Source organism: Clytia hemisphaerica, unplaced genomic scaffold (assembly GCF_902728285.1).
Source record: "Clytia hemisphaerica strain Z4C2 unplaced genomic scaffold, Clytia hemisphaerica genome assembly, whole genome shotgun sequence".
Lineage (NCBI taxonomy): Eukaryota > Metazoa > Cnidaria > Hydrozoa > Leptothecata > Clytiidae > Clytia > Clytia hemisphaerica.
This window is the reverse complement of record NW_027104493.1, coordinates 103,045-120,438: the sequence shown is the minus strand read 5'-3', so window position 1 is coordinate 120,438 and position 17,394 is coordinate 103,045. Positions and strand designations below refer to the sequence as shown.

General features: G+C 37.8%; 1 protein-coding gene across 3 annotated transcripts in view; it reads right to left on the bottom strand.

Annotated features, from left to right (window-relative positions):
* The window catches only part of LOC136821603 (voltage-dependent T-type calcium channel subunit alpha-1H-like), a 97,576-nt gene that overhangs the window by 11,076 nt on the left and 69,106 nt on the right, over positions 1-17,394 (bottom strand). For 2 of the 3 annotated variants that reach the window (XM_067077821.1, XM_067077822.1), the window contains 13 exons: positions 16,039-16,996; positions 15,421-15,641; positions 13,817-14,257; positions 12,639-12,797; positions 11,784-12,149; positions 10,980-11,104; positions 9,152-9,344; positions 8,621-8,808; positions 7,956-8,082; positions 6,777-6,911; positions 6,336-6,425; positions 5,436-5,625; positions 767-1,048 (listed from right to left, as the gene is read on the bottom strand). In XM_067077821.1, the coding sequence (XP_066933922.1) occupies positions 767-1,048; positions 5,436-5,625; positions 6,336-6,425; positions 6,777-6,911; positions 7,956-8,082; positions 8,621-8,808; positions 9,152-9,344; positions 10,980-11,104; positions 11,784-12,149; positions 12,639-12,797; positions 13,817-14,257; positions 15,421-15,641; positions 16,039-16,996 (3,475 nt within the window). The remainder of the gene's footprint in view (positions 1-766; positions 1,049-5,435; positions 5,626-6,335; positions 6,426-6,776; positions 6,912-7,955; positions 8,083-8,620; positions 8,809-9,151; positions 9,345-10,979; positions 11,105-11,783; positions 12,150-12,638; positions 12,798-13,816; positions 14,258-15,420; positions 15,642-16,038; positions 16,997-17,394) is intronic. The other variant, XM_067077823.1, reaches the window with a different exon arrangement.

The following is a 17,394-nucleotide window of genomic DNA, read 5'->3' as shown; positions in this document are numbered from 1 at the left end:
CATCCCTCTGTGGCTGGAAATGCTGTAATTCCCTGTAATTCCAGGCAATTTTAGGTTTAAACCCCTCTGTAATTCTGAATTTTTGTAGGATTTGAAAAGCTACCCCTATGAAATTCCAGTTATTTTTGACAGATTTTTGTATCTCCCTATGGAATTCCGCCACATATCAAACCTTACCCCCTTGGAACGGAAATGGATCTCCTCAACAGGGGGTATACGGTTTTTTTCTGGAAAAGCCCATTGTATAAATAAAAAGGCAACGCCCATAAATAAATTAGACAACATCTTTATAAAAGATCATTCCGATTGCCAGCGCCGTGGTAAAAACCAATGAAAAACACACAAGACTTCTGTTATACATAAAGATTCGTTTTAACTCTTGTAATAGCACGGTGGCAAATTTAAGTTGAATATTTTTTTGACGGTGGCAGTCTGTCCAATATTTGGAATTCTATTTCTTTTTTCGGTTTTGACGAATTCAAAATAGGCCATGTTGGGTTTGTTAGAAATCATTAGAAATTCTCAAAATTCTGAATCAAAATAACCGGTAACCGAAGTGATTCTGCTAGGTGGCATTGAAAATGTCGAAAGCATGAGGCGAGAGAAAGGAGAAGGAGGAAGCTATGGAGGCACACGATGAAATCTTAACAGAATCTTGTGTCGTTGTGTGTTATATGACGAGTTACAACGTACTTAGAAAATTTAAAAAGAAAAAAAAATCGGACACCGTAAAAGGGCATGTATCAGGCGCCCTTTGAATACAGACCTGTAGTTTTGGATTTCATAGAAGATACGTCGTCCGTAAAACCGTCTTCTATTTCGGTATTCGTCGCCGACTGTCGTTCGTCAAAACTAACCGCCTTCTTTTGCTGTTCTTTATGATGTGCCGCTAAATTCTGTTCAAGTCGTGTCATGATTTTGCGACGTACGGCTTTCTCGCCGTGCGATGATAGAGTTGTTAAAGACTGCATGCTATTAGCGAGCGGCATGACGGAAGCTCTACCGATTGTCGTGTTTTTGTCGTCGTCATCATCGGTTGGAGGGCGATCTATGTATGAAGCATTTTTTGTTTCGATACGTCAAATTATTTGGGTCATTTATTTTGACAAAAAAGAGACCTTTCGTTTGCTCAATTGGAATTGGATGATCAGTGAATTCTCTTGTGTTCAACCAACATCTGACGTTTATTTTCTTGAGACTGTGCACGAGTGTATGATCTGTGCTCGAGCATCGCACGGTTTTCAACATTGTGCGGAAGATTTGCACGAACCTTATTCTTGTGCAGAAAGTTGCAATCTTGTGCGAAATATGATACAAGAACATCAATATATTGTGCGAATCATTGAGACGTATCTTGTGCATAATATAATATTAGAGACCAAGCATCGCAAGGAATATCAACTTTTTGCAGAAGAACACACAGGGGAAAAGAACACTGCACGGATTCCACTTTGAAATGTGAACAGAAGAAACTTGTACATACCAACCAAACTACAACAAAGATGCAGAATAGTGGTGAAATTACATAGCCGACACTGTATTCACAATGGTTCACGTGTATGCCAAATGGTTCACAATGTGCCACATATGTAGGAAGGACAGACAAACGGACAGGCAGGAAGACAGACAGACAGACAGACAGACAGACAGAATACCCCGTTTTGCTCTGTAACGTCTTCTTTTTTGTTTCGAATTTTGACGTTTAAACGGTGTTTTGGAATCGTTTCTTTTCGGAACGATACAGAACCGTAACGTCGGAACATGGTCTTAGTAGCGAGCTTATGTATGACCCTTTTCCAATGACGGTTATGGTTACTTTTTAATTTGTTTAGATCCTGACTGGCTGAGGACGAGGGAAAATCAGCATTTCTTTAGATCCTGACTGGCTGAGGACGAGAGAAAATCAGCAATTTGTTTGGATCCTGACTGGTTGAGGACAAGGGAAAATCAGCAATTTTTTTAGATCCTGACTGGCTGAGGACGAGGGAAAATCAGCAATTTTTTTAGATCCTGACTGGCTGAGGACGAGGGAAAATCAGCAATTTTTTTTAGATCCTGACTGGCTGAGGACGAGGGAAAATCAGCAATTTTTTTAGATCCTGACTGGCTGAGGACGAGGGAAAATCAGCAATTTTTTTAGATCCTGACTGGCTGAGGACGAGGGAAAATCAGCAATTTTTTTAGATCCTGACTGGCTGAGGACGAGGGAAAATCAGCAATTTTTTAGATCCTGACTGGCTGAGGACGAGGGAAAATCAGCAATTTTTTAGATCCTGACTGGCTGAGGACGAGGGAAAATCAGCAATTTTTTTAGATCCTGACTGGCTGAGGACGAGGGAAAATCAGCAATTTTTTTAGATCCTGACTGGCTGAGGACGAGGGAAAATCAGCAATTTTTCAAGTCAAAGCTTCGGATTGTATTTCTAATGTTTTAGTTACTTCGCTTTTCACTAATAGCTCACTAAAGGGGCTACGCCGAGTAGCTCTGGGTCCACTTAAAGTATTTTGATAGACTGGATGGGGCGATTAAGTGGCCCGGTAAATTTATGACAGTTCTCAATTTTGTAAAACAGTTTATTGCGTGCATCTCTACAAAACGTTACGTCATCGTATTTTCTCCAAAACGGTTTTTGATTGAATTTTCAATACCGAAACAAAGTGAAGGAGTCATATGAAGGGTAGTCTGTACACTGACCCGATATTTACGGCTAATTTCAAAACTCATTGCCGTATTGCCGGATCTGTTGTCATTGTCTTTTCTGATTTGAGATTTTTCAAAGCGACCTCTGCGATGGAATGTGGCTGGAGAGGGGAGACAACAAGAGAAGTGTTGCTATTTCTAAATCAAATTTCATCGCAGAGGTTTCCGTACGGGAATTTTTTTTATCAAACAGACAATACGCACAGAGTGTACTACGAAACGATAAGCGTGAAATATACTCTGGTACAGAGTACACGGTGCTGATAGTGGTTTTGCGTCATCAATCATTGTGTAGATCAAGAGAGAGAGGAGGCTAAGAAATCCGAAATGAAATGAGTTTTAAGAAATAAACTCATTTCATAGATGGCTGATCTTTCAGATTTATATATCCTCTTGCAACTTTGTGTTGCACTCTTTTGATCGATCATACCCACTGACCTCTATTGAACCCATGTACTAAGTTATATCTTTGATTGAAGGTACTCTGAGGCTACTCTGGGTAGTACCCATAACAGTAGTCAATCATCAACAATCAGTGCCATAGCATATTGGCAATTTTGGTTATTTTACCATTTTTCGAAAATTGAAGTTCGGGCGAGAATGTCAATTTTGGGCTTTCAGCTTTTCATCAAATATTTTAATCTGGGAGGGATTTATTGGTTTCTAGGCCATATTTCAAGCCCTACCGGACCATTTTTGAACTTTTGGATCCCCAGATCCTAAGCATCTACCCTTCCAACCTAATTTAGAGCACTTCCAAATTGTTTGTGGTTATACAATTTCATGGGGAATTTCCCTTTTGTGCCAAGTATTTTAGCACTGATTGTAGTAATGACCGATCAACTCCAGGGATATATAAAGCTCAGTGATAAAATTATTCCCTTAAGAATGGGCGTGACGATGCACACTATCTTGGCGTGGTGGCGTGTTTGTTCACGGAATGACGTACACGCGTGAGTGCAAGGTTCACGGACTCCTTTTGTCGATCAAACTTACGTGAACGTACATACGTATAAAAATGAGGACCTTGCTGACTTTTTCTGATAAAAACTGCTTCCTGTAGGAAGTATTTCAATCCTCAAAATCTTTCTTATTGGCAAGACGAAAAAGTTGCGACAGCGTATGAAATACCCAGCGGACACATATTGTTGTTTCAATATAACGTTAGATAAACGTTGAAACCACTGATCTTTATATATCCCTGGACCAAGCTATATCCGCCATCTTTGATCGAATTTTTTTTTTGAATTAGTCCCCCTAAAGAAGCCATTGCAGTGTTAGAAATTAACGTCCAACGGCACTACACCATCAAAAGTTTTGAAGGGAAAGTAGATCTAGCGCTCTCGATGCATTTACACCGCTATTGAGTATTGCAGCCATTAGGGTACCACTAAATCAAAGATCAAAGATCAAAGATTTTGCTTGGCCGGGATTGAGAAACTTGGTCCAGGGTATATAAAGGTCAGTGTTTGAAACAAAGTTATGTGCGGGCTTGGTACGCAATGTCATATTTTGGAAAAAACCCGAAATAATATCCCAACAACTTCTTGTTACATCTAAAGACAATTTTTAGTTTATAAAAGTCAGTTCATTAAAGCAGCGGGTGAGACCCACTTCGTTCGATGTAAGTGTGCACATAGTTTGATCGACAAAACATGGTGTCTTGAAAACCCAACAGTGTTGTATAAAAATCCAAGTTTTGACTCTCAACCGCACGCACAAAATATGCGGGCAGGGTAGAGTCGTGTTGTGACGTCAGATACCAGGAACGTTAGAGGTGTAAAAGCGTGAAAGTCAATTAATAAGAAAGACTTCCCTTTGGATGTTTTTTTATCCACAATTTATAAGGTTGTCATGAAAGAGAAAACAAATTAGTGAGACAAGTTGTCAAATATTTTAGTTTACGTTGCGGTTTCATTACGAAAGTTTAATATTTGTTTAGCCTGAGAACCTGTCTCGAAAGACACAGGAGGGAATTTATGAACAGAAATTTGAGCTTGCGTCAAAGAGGACAACGAAGACCAATGTCACTTTTTAAAGAAAGCAAACGAGGACAGTTAAACCCATGTAATTCGAATTTTAAAGGGGCCAAGAATTTCGTTCGAATTATAGGAGTTCCGAAATTAAGTTTGGATAAAAAAGAAATAAGACTTTTACAGGGTTACTTTTGCACATTTTTTTGCAATATTTTTCTCGAAAATTGAAATACTGGTATTACTAATCTTGACAAATCGGTGCAAATTTTTTCGAAAAAGTGTTTGACTTGAATCAAATTCTAAAACGCAGGCAATTCAAATATCAAAAAATCCCAATTGGCAACTTCCGATTGACAAAAATTCGAATTTTTGTCAGGTCAAAAACTAAATGATTGATCGAATTGTATTGAAGGATTTACCATGTAAGGTTTTTCAACGTTTTAATTGTGACGGGACCGCAGAATCTGTTCAGATTAAGTGAGTATTCGAATTATTGGAATTCGAACTATATGGGTTCAACTGTAATTGCTAAGGTTTTTTGTTGACTTTTAAAATCAGAAAAGAATTTTTTATTTTATATGGAGTGGTGTATAAGTCTTTCGAGAAGGAATATAATTTTGAAAAAATGTTTTTGATCTGAAATTCAAGAAGTTTTTGTTTGAAAAAAAATAATTAGTTTCTCTTTCGCTGAAGATTATTTTTTAAATGGTTATGGTCATACCTAAAATATTTCCCTTAATAAAATAGAGACTACAAACCTTCATCAGAGGCGGGATGAGAACTACTGATCGTGTGGCCATTCTCCATTTCTTCCTCTTCAACCAAAACGCGACACTTTTGAAAATTATCAATGATCACGCCCACTACCATATTGATAACAACAAAACCAGCAATCAGAAGAAACGCCACAAAATATAAAAACGCCCATCTGTTGGCGTTTCTCTTCGGCTAACGAAATTGAAGAAAAAGGAAGATTAAAACCAACTCTCTCTAAATCGAACCTCTTTGACTTTCTCCAATTCGAATATTTCTCTAATTCGAACAAAAACATTGGTCCCCTTAGCTGAAAAGTAGTGTAAAACACTCTCTATAATTCGAATATTTCTATAATTCGAACAAAAAGATTGGTCCCCTTAGCTGAAAAGTAGTGTAAAACACTCTCTATAATTCGAATGGGTTTCTCTAATTCGACGAAAAACATTGGTCCCCTTAGCTGAAAAGTAGTGTAAAACACTCTCTATAATTCGAATGTTTCTCTAATTCGAGGAAAAATCTTAATTCCTCGAAGATCGAACTAGAGAGAGACAACTGCAGTTAAGAGGGAATACAAACCATTCTCAGTTGTAACATATTAGATGTGCCTTGATCATTTAAAGAGAAATAGCTGCGTCTAGTTTTAAGAAAGAGATGCCTGTGGCACTTATCTAGCCTTAAGAGTGAGATGTCTGTGAAACTTATCTAGCCTTAAGAGTGAGATGTCTGTGAAACTTATCTAGCCTTAAGAGTGAGATGTCTGTGGAACTTATCTAGCCTTAAGAGTGAGATGTCTGTGGCACTTATCTAGCCTTAAGAGTGAGATGTCTGTGAAACTTATCTAGCCTTAAGAGTGAGATGTCTGTGGCACTTATCTAGCCTTAAGAATGAGATGTCTGCGATACCTGTCGTTCAATTCCAACGGCGTCAATCCCATCATACATCAGAGAAACCCATCCGTCTTTTGTCGAAAATACAAACAGTGTAAATAGAGCCTAAAGATAAGAGAAAGATGCAGTGAAACAAATGGTATAGTCTAAACAGTTGAGAAATGTGTGTTTCAGAAATTGAAATCTACACTGGATCACCGGAGGATTGCTCAATCACAGAACATTTTTTGAGACACACTGTAAAAGGATGAGAAATCGGACCTTGGAATGAATTGAAGTTTAATTTTTCAATAACCTTTAATATTAAAAAATGTTTTTGTTAACAATATTTAGTAGCCCCCACTTAATGTGTGATGATGACGGTGAGCGGCTGGGCGGACGAAATCACTTAATGGATGTTGATGACAGCGGATGGGCGAAACAACTTAATAGGCGATGATGACAAAAAAATCTTACTTGGAATAAATTATCGAAGTTGTATTTTTTGTTGGACCATCTTCCACCAAGATTCTGACAATCTTCTTTCGTGACGACATTCTCGAGGTCTGATTCTGAAAGTCCAGTGCAGTGATGGAACTTCCCTTTGAATAACTAACAAAACAAAAATATTATGTATTATTTATAAGCAACCAGGTTACTTAAGGACGGTCTCCACTTGCGCGCGCTGCGATCGTACTTTTTGGCTTCAATCCTTTTTGCTTGGAAAAAAGATTTCAACCGTATCGTCAGATCGCGTCAATGGAGTTGCTTCATTTTTCTTTTGGCCAATAGCGTGGAAGCTTTGCTCCAAAAAGTGCGATCGAAGCGCGCGCCTTTAGGCTCGTGCCCTCGAATTAGCCATTTTTCACTATCTCGTAAAGTAAAAGAGAATTTTAGATATTCCAACTAACCATAGCAGACGTTGTTAGCCCTTGACCAAATAAGCCTAATGGTATAATATCAGGGGTGGTCTCAGCAATTTTTTCAGAAAATGAGCTAAAGTGCTAAGCTACCCCAGCCCTGACTCTAAAGTTAGAGCTGCTTATATAAAAATTGTGTATCCACTCCATTAGTCCACAACGACGTATCTATCGATAAGCATTGTTGGTTCAGATTACTGGTTGGTATATTTTAGGCGTGCAAACTTTCACCAGTAAAAACTTTATACTCAAGGTTTCATATAGAATGGACAACGCCCGAATAAGAACAATATTTCTTTAAAGTGAAAAATAAGCTCATTACACAATCTTAATGCATTATGGGTAATCAAAACTTCCACTTTGATAACGAATACTCATTCGTCAAATGCAGAGTTTTGATTACCCATTACGCATTGCGAATGTTGAATAGTTCAAAGTAAGAAAGTGCCTGGGGGCGTGCGTCAGTTAATTTTCCCGAGAAAACTTTTCGAAAACTTCCAGAATAGAAAGCCCGAAAAACAATTTGAATATATCATCTTTGAGGCGCACCTTCAATGCTTACGGGGCATGATTAACAAAAGAAATCTGTTTACAAATTTTTACTCGGGCGGCGTGAGAGGCGGAGAAAATCTTAAATTTCTTTTGTTTAAAAATGCTGTGTAAGCAAAAGGTGGAAAATGCGTTAAAAATAAGAAATTAATGATGACAAAGAGCCTGGGCATCAGAGTTAACATACCTGAACTCCTAGGATTCCAAATATGGTGAAAAAGACAAGACCGACAATGAGTAGGTTACCAATAGGGACCAGTGAATGTATAAGTGTCTCCACTACGATCTTCAATCCGGGTGCACGACTGATCACACTGTCAGAAAAATAAAAAATATGGCATGTAAAAGTAGCCTGTATCGAACCCTTTTTCGCAAGAATAGAACGATTTGTTACCACAGTAGCGTAGACAAGATGAAGAAGATGGTGATGTGGTGGTGTTCTGTTTTAAGCACGTGTACTTGCGAACTTCTTCAGCTTAGTGCCGTTTGCTCTCCACCTCAATGCAATGGTATCTTTCTTTTTATTTCGTTATCAGTATTCGTCTTGCTTCTATCACATAATAACGAGTTTATGTATTCGCATTTTTGAGGAAGGTGGAGTGACGATTTGGGAAAACCCACTACAATTTTGACCGGCAAAATCGAGGACGGTAAAAGTGTTGAATTACCGTCGTCCTCAGTCAGTCAGGATTAGAAAATAAGAAGCTAACCGTCTCCGTCGTAGAAAAACACATACATAAAACTCTCTAAAAATTGATCTAACCGAAACAGACCGACACAGGCTAGTGCAATAGCTGATCATAGACAATATTTTTGCAGACAAAGTTTTTTGTACATCAGTGATAATCTTACCGTAATGGGCGGAGTGTTCTGAACGCCCTGAAGACTTTTAACACGCCCAGTACGCCACTCTTGGATTGCACAACGTAGGTGACGAAAATATCCACCAGAGAAATGATAACCAACACAAAGTCGATCCGATTCCAACTGTTCTTAAGGTATGTCGTTTTCTCTCCAAAGTAAAATCCTGCCGCAAATATCTACAAAGAAAGGAAGGAGCATGTTTCTACCGAATACCCGGGGGGGGGGAGGAGGGGTCCACATTTCACCGCTATTGAGTAGTGCCGCCATTAGGGTACCAATTTCAAAAAAACTCTGATCAAAGATTTTTGGTTGGCCGGGATTGAGTAACTTGGTCCAGGGATATATAAAGGTCAGTGGTCTTACAGTATTATATTAAAGTGACAATGGAAACTCTTTTGAAAACGAGGTCTTTATAAACCTCGAGAAAAGTTTATTGGCCTTGGGCACTTCAACCACACGAGAACCTATCTTTATAAGTTTATATATGTCTGACATGGTAAAAAAAAATAGAATAAATACCTTTATAAACATTTCGATAGTAAAGACAACAGTGAAAACATGGTTAGAAACATCAATGATCTTCCTCTCTATAGAGCCATCTTTGATGGAAGGTCTTTCAATAGCCATAATAATGCAATTCAAGAGGATGAAAAACAAGACAACGTTGTCGAACCACTGTTTGCCCACCAAATTAATTGCACCATTACGAGCACTGAAAATAGTAAATTCATGATATACACCATTACAATGTCTTCCACGGACCCAACAGCTGATTGGTTGAAAGTGACGTATTGACTGATTTTACGTCACTTATAACCGATAAGCTGTTGGGTCAGTGATGTAATGTTAGAAGACATTGCGATGGTGCATATCATGAATAGCCGATACCATCATTTGGGTAAGATTCAACTGCTACTTTTTAGTGGAAGAATAGGACTCTGGGTAGTTGACAAAATGAGCTTATGAAAGCTAAGTAGTTTCCCCACAAGATTTTGCGTACCGTATAAAAAAAGCTTTTCCAATCAGAATCTTATGCCGGATATATCGTAGCTATCCCATATAAAATAGCAGAAATATTCCAGAAAATGCAGTGAAAACTTAGCTGAGATTAAAAGTGGAATCTTACGGCAAACGACGGTATGTAAAAAGGTTGCTGGTATTCACTGACAAAAGCATTTGCCTTAAGTGGACCACAGATCTGTAAAGTCCGAAGCGCTAGATAGGCAACTTTAAGCTTTCTCTAGCAAAAAAAAAGTGAAGCAAAAATTTGACTTTTTAAATCTCGTGCCAATGGATAGGATCTAGCATTTTAATTGTTTTCGGAGTGCGAGATTAAAAAAACTTTGCGTTTGCCACCCACGCCTCTCTCAAACCAGTGAAATTGCTTATTGTTACGTGATTTCTTTGGTAGGAAATCCTACCAAAAACTTGCTTCACTTTTCGATAAAGGCCGCGGATTTAATGATAAATCATTGAAGTGGACGCGCTCACATTCCTGGCACTTTGCATAACATAACATAATTCTTTTTTTGTTCAACACAGGTTTTTGTACAAAGAATCCTTCTCCTTCAATACCTTGATAACAGAAATGAAATTCTTTCGAGTCACTTGAGATAAAAAATACAAAGAAAAAATACAATATCGGTCAAAATATATTGAGAATTTTAGGTTAATTCCTCGTTTTTAACATTTTAAAGTTCGGGCGAGAAAGTCGTTTTTGTGCTAATTGATAAATTTATTCGAACATTTCAATTCGGGAGGGGTTTCTGAGGGTTTTCTATTCTGAGCCCTATTGGACCATTCTTGGACCCTCAGATCCCAAGTCTTAAGTTTAGCGTTAAAACTCAGGGTTAAAACTCTACCCTTCCAACCTAATTTAGAGCGCTTCCAAATCGTTTGTGGTTGTAAGATTTCGTGGGAATTTCCCTTAGGGTAGGGCAATGGCAATTTGAAAAGTGCTAATGATCATTTTTAATAAAATCTTCTTTTGACTTTACGAAGACCTGCGCTAAGTAAAAGAGTATGAAATCAATATCCGTTCAAACAATTATGATAAGTCAAATACCAGGGATGTCAGGCAGGAGCAACTTCAATTGAAATCTAATTTTAAATCGTCTATTTAGCCCCAGGATAGGTAAATAAGCCTAGATCGATGATAAAAAATAACTTTTTCACAAGAAGTTTTTCAAAATTCTTATTTTACGAAAAATTAATATTCTTTCTTCTATTTTAGTGCAAAGATACTAATCCAGTATTCACCATGTTAGAGCAAATTCGCCTTAATACTTTTAACCATCATAAAGATATTTGAAAGATTCTGCAAATGGAAATGATAGATGATGGATACCTGTTCTTAGGTGAGAAGATATATAGTGCCCAGTCTTTTCTACGTTCGAAAAAAGAGATGCGACAACAAGAGGATTCTTCTTCTTTCTGTTCATATTCGTCTGTGTGTAACATCTGCTCTGTCTCCTGTACAAGAAACACAAAATCATTTAAAGTACACGTTTTTGTTATAAGAACGTCAAAGAAGCCTTTCCAATGTTCGTAATTTTTATCGTTTTAAAGAATTATCAATACTGACAGTTTCATGAGATTTTCAACTGAGGATTGTTTGAATAATGGGCTCTCCCAGAAAATGTCCGTACATGGGGGGTGGAGAAAAATCATCAAAATTTGCCTTGTCCGGGGGTAAATTTGCTCTGTCCGGGGGTAATTTGGGTTGTCCGGAGGCCAAAAGTCACTTTGTCCAGGGGGTAAATCACTGAAAATTGTTATATCCTCCACCCCCATGTTCAATTTTTTTCTGGAAAAGCCCAATACATGAAACTGTCAGTATTGAAACAATAATTTTCATTACTTCAACTATGATATCACGCTTCCAACTTCGGTTGGTTAAGCACTCTATTGATGGATAAAAGCATCGTATCATCATAATAGTTTTAAACCTAATAAAAGTTCATATTTTCACCAAAGAAATTGGGTGTATTAGAATTTGCAAAGTCTTAAAAAGTTACTCTTGATATTATAGTCATGCAAGCCTTTTGTTCTTACATAATAGTTTTAAAATTAGTCATTATAATTTCAGCGAGAATTGATAGACTCACGCACCAAATTAAAACTTAAAACTTTCATGTCCCGAGTCACTCACCTGGTTAGCAATAAAGGCTTTGCCGTCTTCAACTTCGCCGATCGGCTGAACTTTGATGCGATTATTAAACCTGACTTGTCGGTGCAATGCCGACTCTGACGACGATTTCCGACGGTAATGTCGGTATTTGACAAATTGTCGTTGATCATAATTGTCGGTTTCTTGATCACCGGATTGTCGGTCGAAGTATAAAGAGTCGTCGGTAATGTTCGGTAAGGATTGCGTTTGGTTGCGCTTTCTACCAGAGTTTGCGTTTCCATTTAGGATGTAGTACATGTCCTGTTCATTCTTCTGTTGGTATGGGGTGGAGGGTGATAAACTTTTACTCAACATTGGTGACTTGGAAGGTGTTGATAAGATACCATCCTGAAATTGGTAAAGGAATGAGCGAGTGAATGAGCGAGTGAATTAGCGAATGAAGAAAATTGAGCGAACGAGGGAACTAATCCCAGCTGGCAAATAACGTTGTTTCAACGTTTATCTAACGTTCACAATGTATATTCAACGTTAGATTAACGTTGAAAAAACGCCATGTGTGGGATGAATCAATGAGTAAATTATTGAACGAATTATCCATGAATCAATTAAACGAACGAACGAACGAACGAACGAACGAACGAACGAACGAACGAACGAACGAACGAACGAACGAACGAACGAACGAACGAACGAACGAACGAACGAACGAACGAACGAACGAACGAACGAACGAACGAACGAACGAACGAACGAACGAACGAACGAACGAACGAACGAACGAACGAACGAACGAACGAACGAACGAACGAACGAACGAACGAACGAACGAACGAACGAACGAACGAACGAACGAACGAACGAACGATTGGAACTCACCGTTTCTGAAGAGAAACCTTCAACCAAGATAGCAACCAGAAGATTGAAGAGGATATAATTCCCAATGATCATCAAAAGTACGAAATAAACTGACGCCCATTTTGTGGTGGAGCGCATGGCGTCGTACAAGACTGCATTCCAGTCTTCTTGTGTCAAAACCTGTTGGGAATTAAATCAATTTGTTTAGTCAACGCTATCCCGTATCCTATCACTGGAAAAATTATCAACAACTTTGACCACTTACATAAGTGTTCCCGTTTCATATCAGACACATATTTCATATCAGGAAAGTGTCTTTCTATTATTATATTGTGCTGAATAAACAAAAAATTGTTTTTCTTATTCTCTTTTTGACCAATCTTGCTGCACATCCGTGTCAATTCAATGTGAAAAAGCTTGTAAATTAAAATTGATGAGTAAGCAAACGATATCATTTTTATTTAAAAGCAAAACCTTTAAAAAGCTAAAAACAATTTATTTTCATTATCTAAAAAGTGAAATCAACATTTAAATACGCGTTGTAAAAATCCTGTTGTAAAGTCCACATCGTGGGATGGATAACCATTGTAATAAAAAACTGTGTGATCAGGAACCATCACAATGAATTTGCGTCTGTGGTAGTCTTTTGTCGAAAATAAGGAAATTCAGATGTCTAAGCCAGAGCTAAGAACCATCGCAATGACTTTGCGTCTGTGGTAGTCTTTCGTCGAAAATAAGGAAAGTTAAATGTCTAAAGTGTAGAGCTATGAAAGTCAGCTGTCTAAACCAGAGCTAAGAACCATCGCAATGACTTTGCATCTGTGGTAGTCTTTCGTCGAAAATAAGGAAAGTTAAATGTCTAAAGTGTAGAGCTATGAAAGTCAGCTGTCTAAACCAGAGCTAAGAACCATCGCAATGACTTTGCATCTGTGGTAGTCTTTCGTCGAAAATAAGGAAAGTTAAATGTCTAAAGTGTAGAGCTATGAAAGTCAGCTGTCTAAACCAGAGCTAAGAACCATCGCAATGACTTTGCATCTGTGGTAGTCTTTCGTCGAAAATAAGGAAAGTTAAATGTCTTAAAACCAGAGATAAGAACCATCGCAATGATATTGACAAATATTAGTCTTTCGATTGCTAAACTTTGGTTCGTCGGAAAGTCAGCTGTCTAAAAAGCAGAGCTAAAAAAAAAGAAGCCTTACTTGAAATACAGTGATGAGGGACCAAAGCAAGTCATCAAAATTGTGACGAACAACAACACCATCCACTTTCATTTTACCACCGAACAGATGCATACCCAAAATTGATGAAGTAAAGATAAAGATTGTCAAAAGACCTAAAAAGGTCATGACACTATCCAATGTTTCCAACATCACTTGGATTTGCTTCTGAAGAGTCGGCAAAAACCGGATCAACTTGAATATCCGCATCAAACGAAATGTCCGTAATACGGAAACGCCACCCGCTCGGCTACCGGCTAATTCGATGATTGATATGATGACAACAATGCCGTCGAATACATTAAACGCGTTTTTTATGTAACCATAGAAACCGTAGCCTGTGAATTTGAGCACGAATTCGATCAGGAAGACGGTTGTAAAAATCGTGTTGAAAATCTCCAACGCCATCGTCATTGATGAAGGCTGAAAAATCAGGGAAAATCGGGAAATACAGAACAGGTAAAATCGGATTTTTGTTTCATAAAAAATAATGACATAATTTTTATCAAGATTTTATCAAATCGGGGATGTAAGAAAAGAAAAACCGGGAAAATCGGATTTACAAAACAAAAACTTTCTTTTAAGGTATGTGTTCACCTTCCTTGACACATTCTCTTTAATTGATCATATCTTTAGAACAACAAATTTTTATACATAAAAAGTATATATTTTCTGAAAGCCAATAATATTCTCTTTCTAATGGTAAAAGTTTCAGCTGAATTTAAAAAACTGGGCAGGATATAATTAAAATCTTAAGAATTTTAACCTTACCTACTTCAAAGAAGTTAAAGTCACCCATAGCTTTTGAAATTTGAAAAAATAATTTCGATACTATGTTCCCAATAGATTGAACCAAAAAAATGTCTTAGGATTTTTTTTTGGATCGACTTTAACTCGAGAAAACTTAAAAATTGTTAAAATTTGGAAAAAAATCATTCATTTCTCGAGTTTTTTCCACTTAACCTGAAATTGTGAAGCTTTAACTCGATTAGAAAAAAAATCCTAAGACATTTTTTTAGTTCAATTCTTTGCCGAAAATATAAAAAAAAAATTAAGTTCATAGCTAAATGCTATGGGTGACTTTAACCTCGTTAAAACTAGTATGGTGTGGTAAAATTTCGTTTTTTTCTACATCAATTTGAAATTTTTAACGAGATGATTGCTGTTAATTTGAGTAATCAGTGAAATGTGTCAAAAATATTACTATTCAATAGAGGTGAGAATAAACATCAGCTGAATTCTCGCTTTTGTCTTTGTTGTTTCCGAAAGAGACAATTATTTGAGTAAATAATCCATCATAAGACGAACTTTGTTTTGAAATTTAAATGGTTATAACTCTGGATCTAAAAAAGATTTTAAGATCGCGATTTTACCAAAATGAAATCCAGTAACTTTTCTTCCACTTTGACTGAAAAAATTTTTTTTGACAAAAAATCGGAAAAAAGGTGTACACATACCTTAACAGAATATCCGTCAAAACGATGAAATCTAAAATGATACCATGAAAATCTCTTCTACTCACACAAAGACGTCGTTTCCTTCTACAAGGCGGCGCCGAATTTTGTAAATAAAGGGACTGAACCTACCTGTCTGTAATGTTCCATTGCCATGGTGACGGTATTAAGAAAGATGGCGGTCATGATAGATACTTTAAAACAATCCGATTCACAGAATTGAACAATGAGTTTCTGTTTCTGATTGATCCAAGTTTTCCGTGGACTTTTCTTGGATGGTGTTTGATCATCATATTCGTCATCAGAATCGTCATCCGTGTAATCGCTGTCATGGTCACAATCCTCATACACTCCTAGTCGAGAATAATATTATAATATGTTTTTTTGTAAGAACCAGTAAACCTTTGCAGAGACTCAGCTATTCTTACTGTTCTCATTCTATTTTTAACTTAAAGGTAAATTTCAAGATTTTTATAATTTCATTCTTTTTTTGAGAGTTAAGCTCTTGATTTTCTAAAACTTCAGCTATTCTCGAGTCCGAGGATTGTTCTTAATTTGTCTTATTTTTTGTCAATTTCGAGCCTAATTGTTCTTATAAAAAATATGGTGTATTACAATTTTTCTTTAGATTAAACAAATATTTGAACCATACAGAGATTTTATTCCACTTTCTAAGCTGAGGAGAGTAATATTTTAGCTTAAATTATAGAATAATGTAAAAGTTTTGATAAAAAAGATTTAATAACATACCTTGTTCATAAGCCTCTTTGTTTAGGTCCGGACAACACGCAGGATCGCCGACTGATCGGTAACCACGACATGGCCAACTCTCCGTGTCAAATTCATTTTCACTGGCGGCCGCCGTTGAGGAGCGGTGCAACTTGTTGAAGGAAGGGAACCATGAGACTGCCGTCAAAGGGGACTGAGACTGGAGGGCACCAGGGAGGGAGCTAGAGTGACAGATCACAACTGCTGTTTCAGGGATGATAAGGGCTGCAGACTGATGATCGCATGTCGGTACTTCGTCTATGATGATGGAAGGAGGTGTTGGTCTTATCGTCGTCCTAGAGAGTACTGCCGGTTGCTGGCTGCCGGTGGATGGTAGAGGGGCACCAACTGTCTTAGTCAATGCTTTCGAGTTGGGTGAGGTAGAAGCATCAAGAGCACCGGTCAATGCGTTTGGTGGACAGTACCTCTCTTCATCTCCATCAATATTCATCACATCACCATTGGGTTGTGTCAGGCCTCCACCCCTGGGTTGGGTGGCAGCGGAGTTGCTGTTACATAGATGCAAATGGTGATGATGAATATGATGGTGATGATGATGATGATAATGAACATTGCCTCCTCCTCCAACACCATTGGCGTGAGAATGAGGCTGTTTACTACGACCACTCCCTCCTCCATTCTTCTGCAACAAGTGATGACGGCCCTTCTTTTTCCGTTTGGAAATTTGTTGACTTTTCTCACCAAATATTTTCGCTTTTAAATTACGGCACCCACGTTGGATGTAGTGTTTCATGATGCTGAGCAGTTGGTTATAGCAGCCCTTGTTACTTTCCGTATCCGTTGACGTGAATATTGTACTACTTGTCGAACGTGCTTTCCGTCTTGCTTCTTCCATAAGGGCGGACTCCCGTTGACGCGTCTCCGAAAATTGTGTGGCTACCACAACAAGACATAAGTTGGTCAAGAAGTAGGAGCCAAGCTGTATGAGAAAAGAAGGAGGAAACCAAGTCGTGAGTATGAGAAGAGCAAAAGAAGTAGAAACTAAACTATGAGAGTGATTAAAAAGTTAGGAACTAAGCTATGAGAGTAATTAGGAAATAGGAACTATAGCTATGCGGGGAAAAGAGGTTACCAACCTCGTTCCCTTCGTAATATAGGGTTTAATGCCTACTTGATGATTCCAAATAATATTCTCAGTAACGGAAGTAACGCCTGGAATACACAGAGACGAGGTTAAGAAGTTAATATTCTCTGGCGTCCATACTCAGTAACGTAAATAAAGCCTGGAATACACGGGGAGGAGGTTAAAAAGTTTATTTTCTCCGGCGTCCATCATCAGTAACTTAAATAAAGCCTGGAATACACGGAGACAAAGTT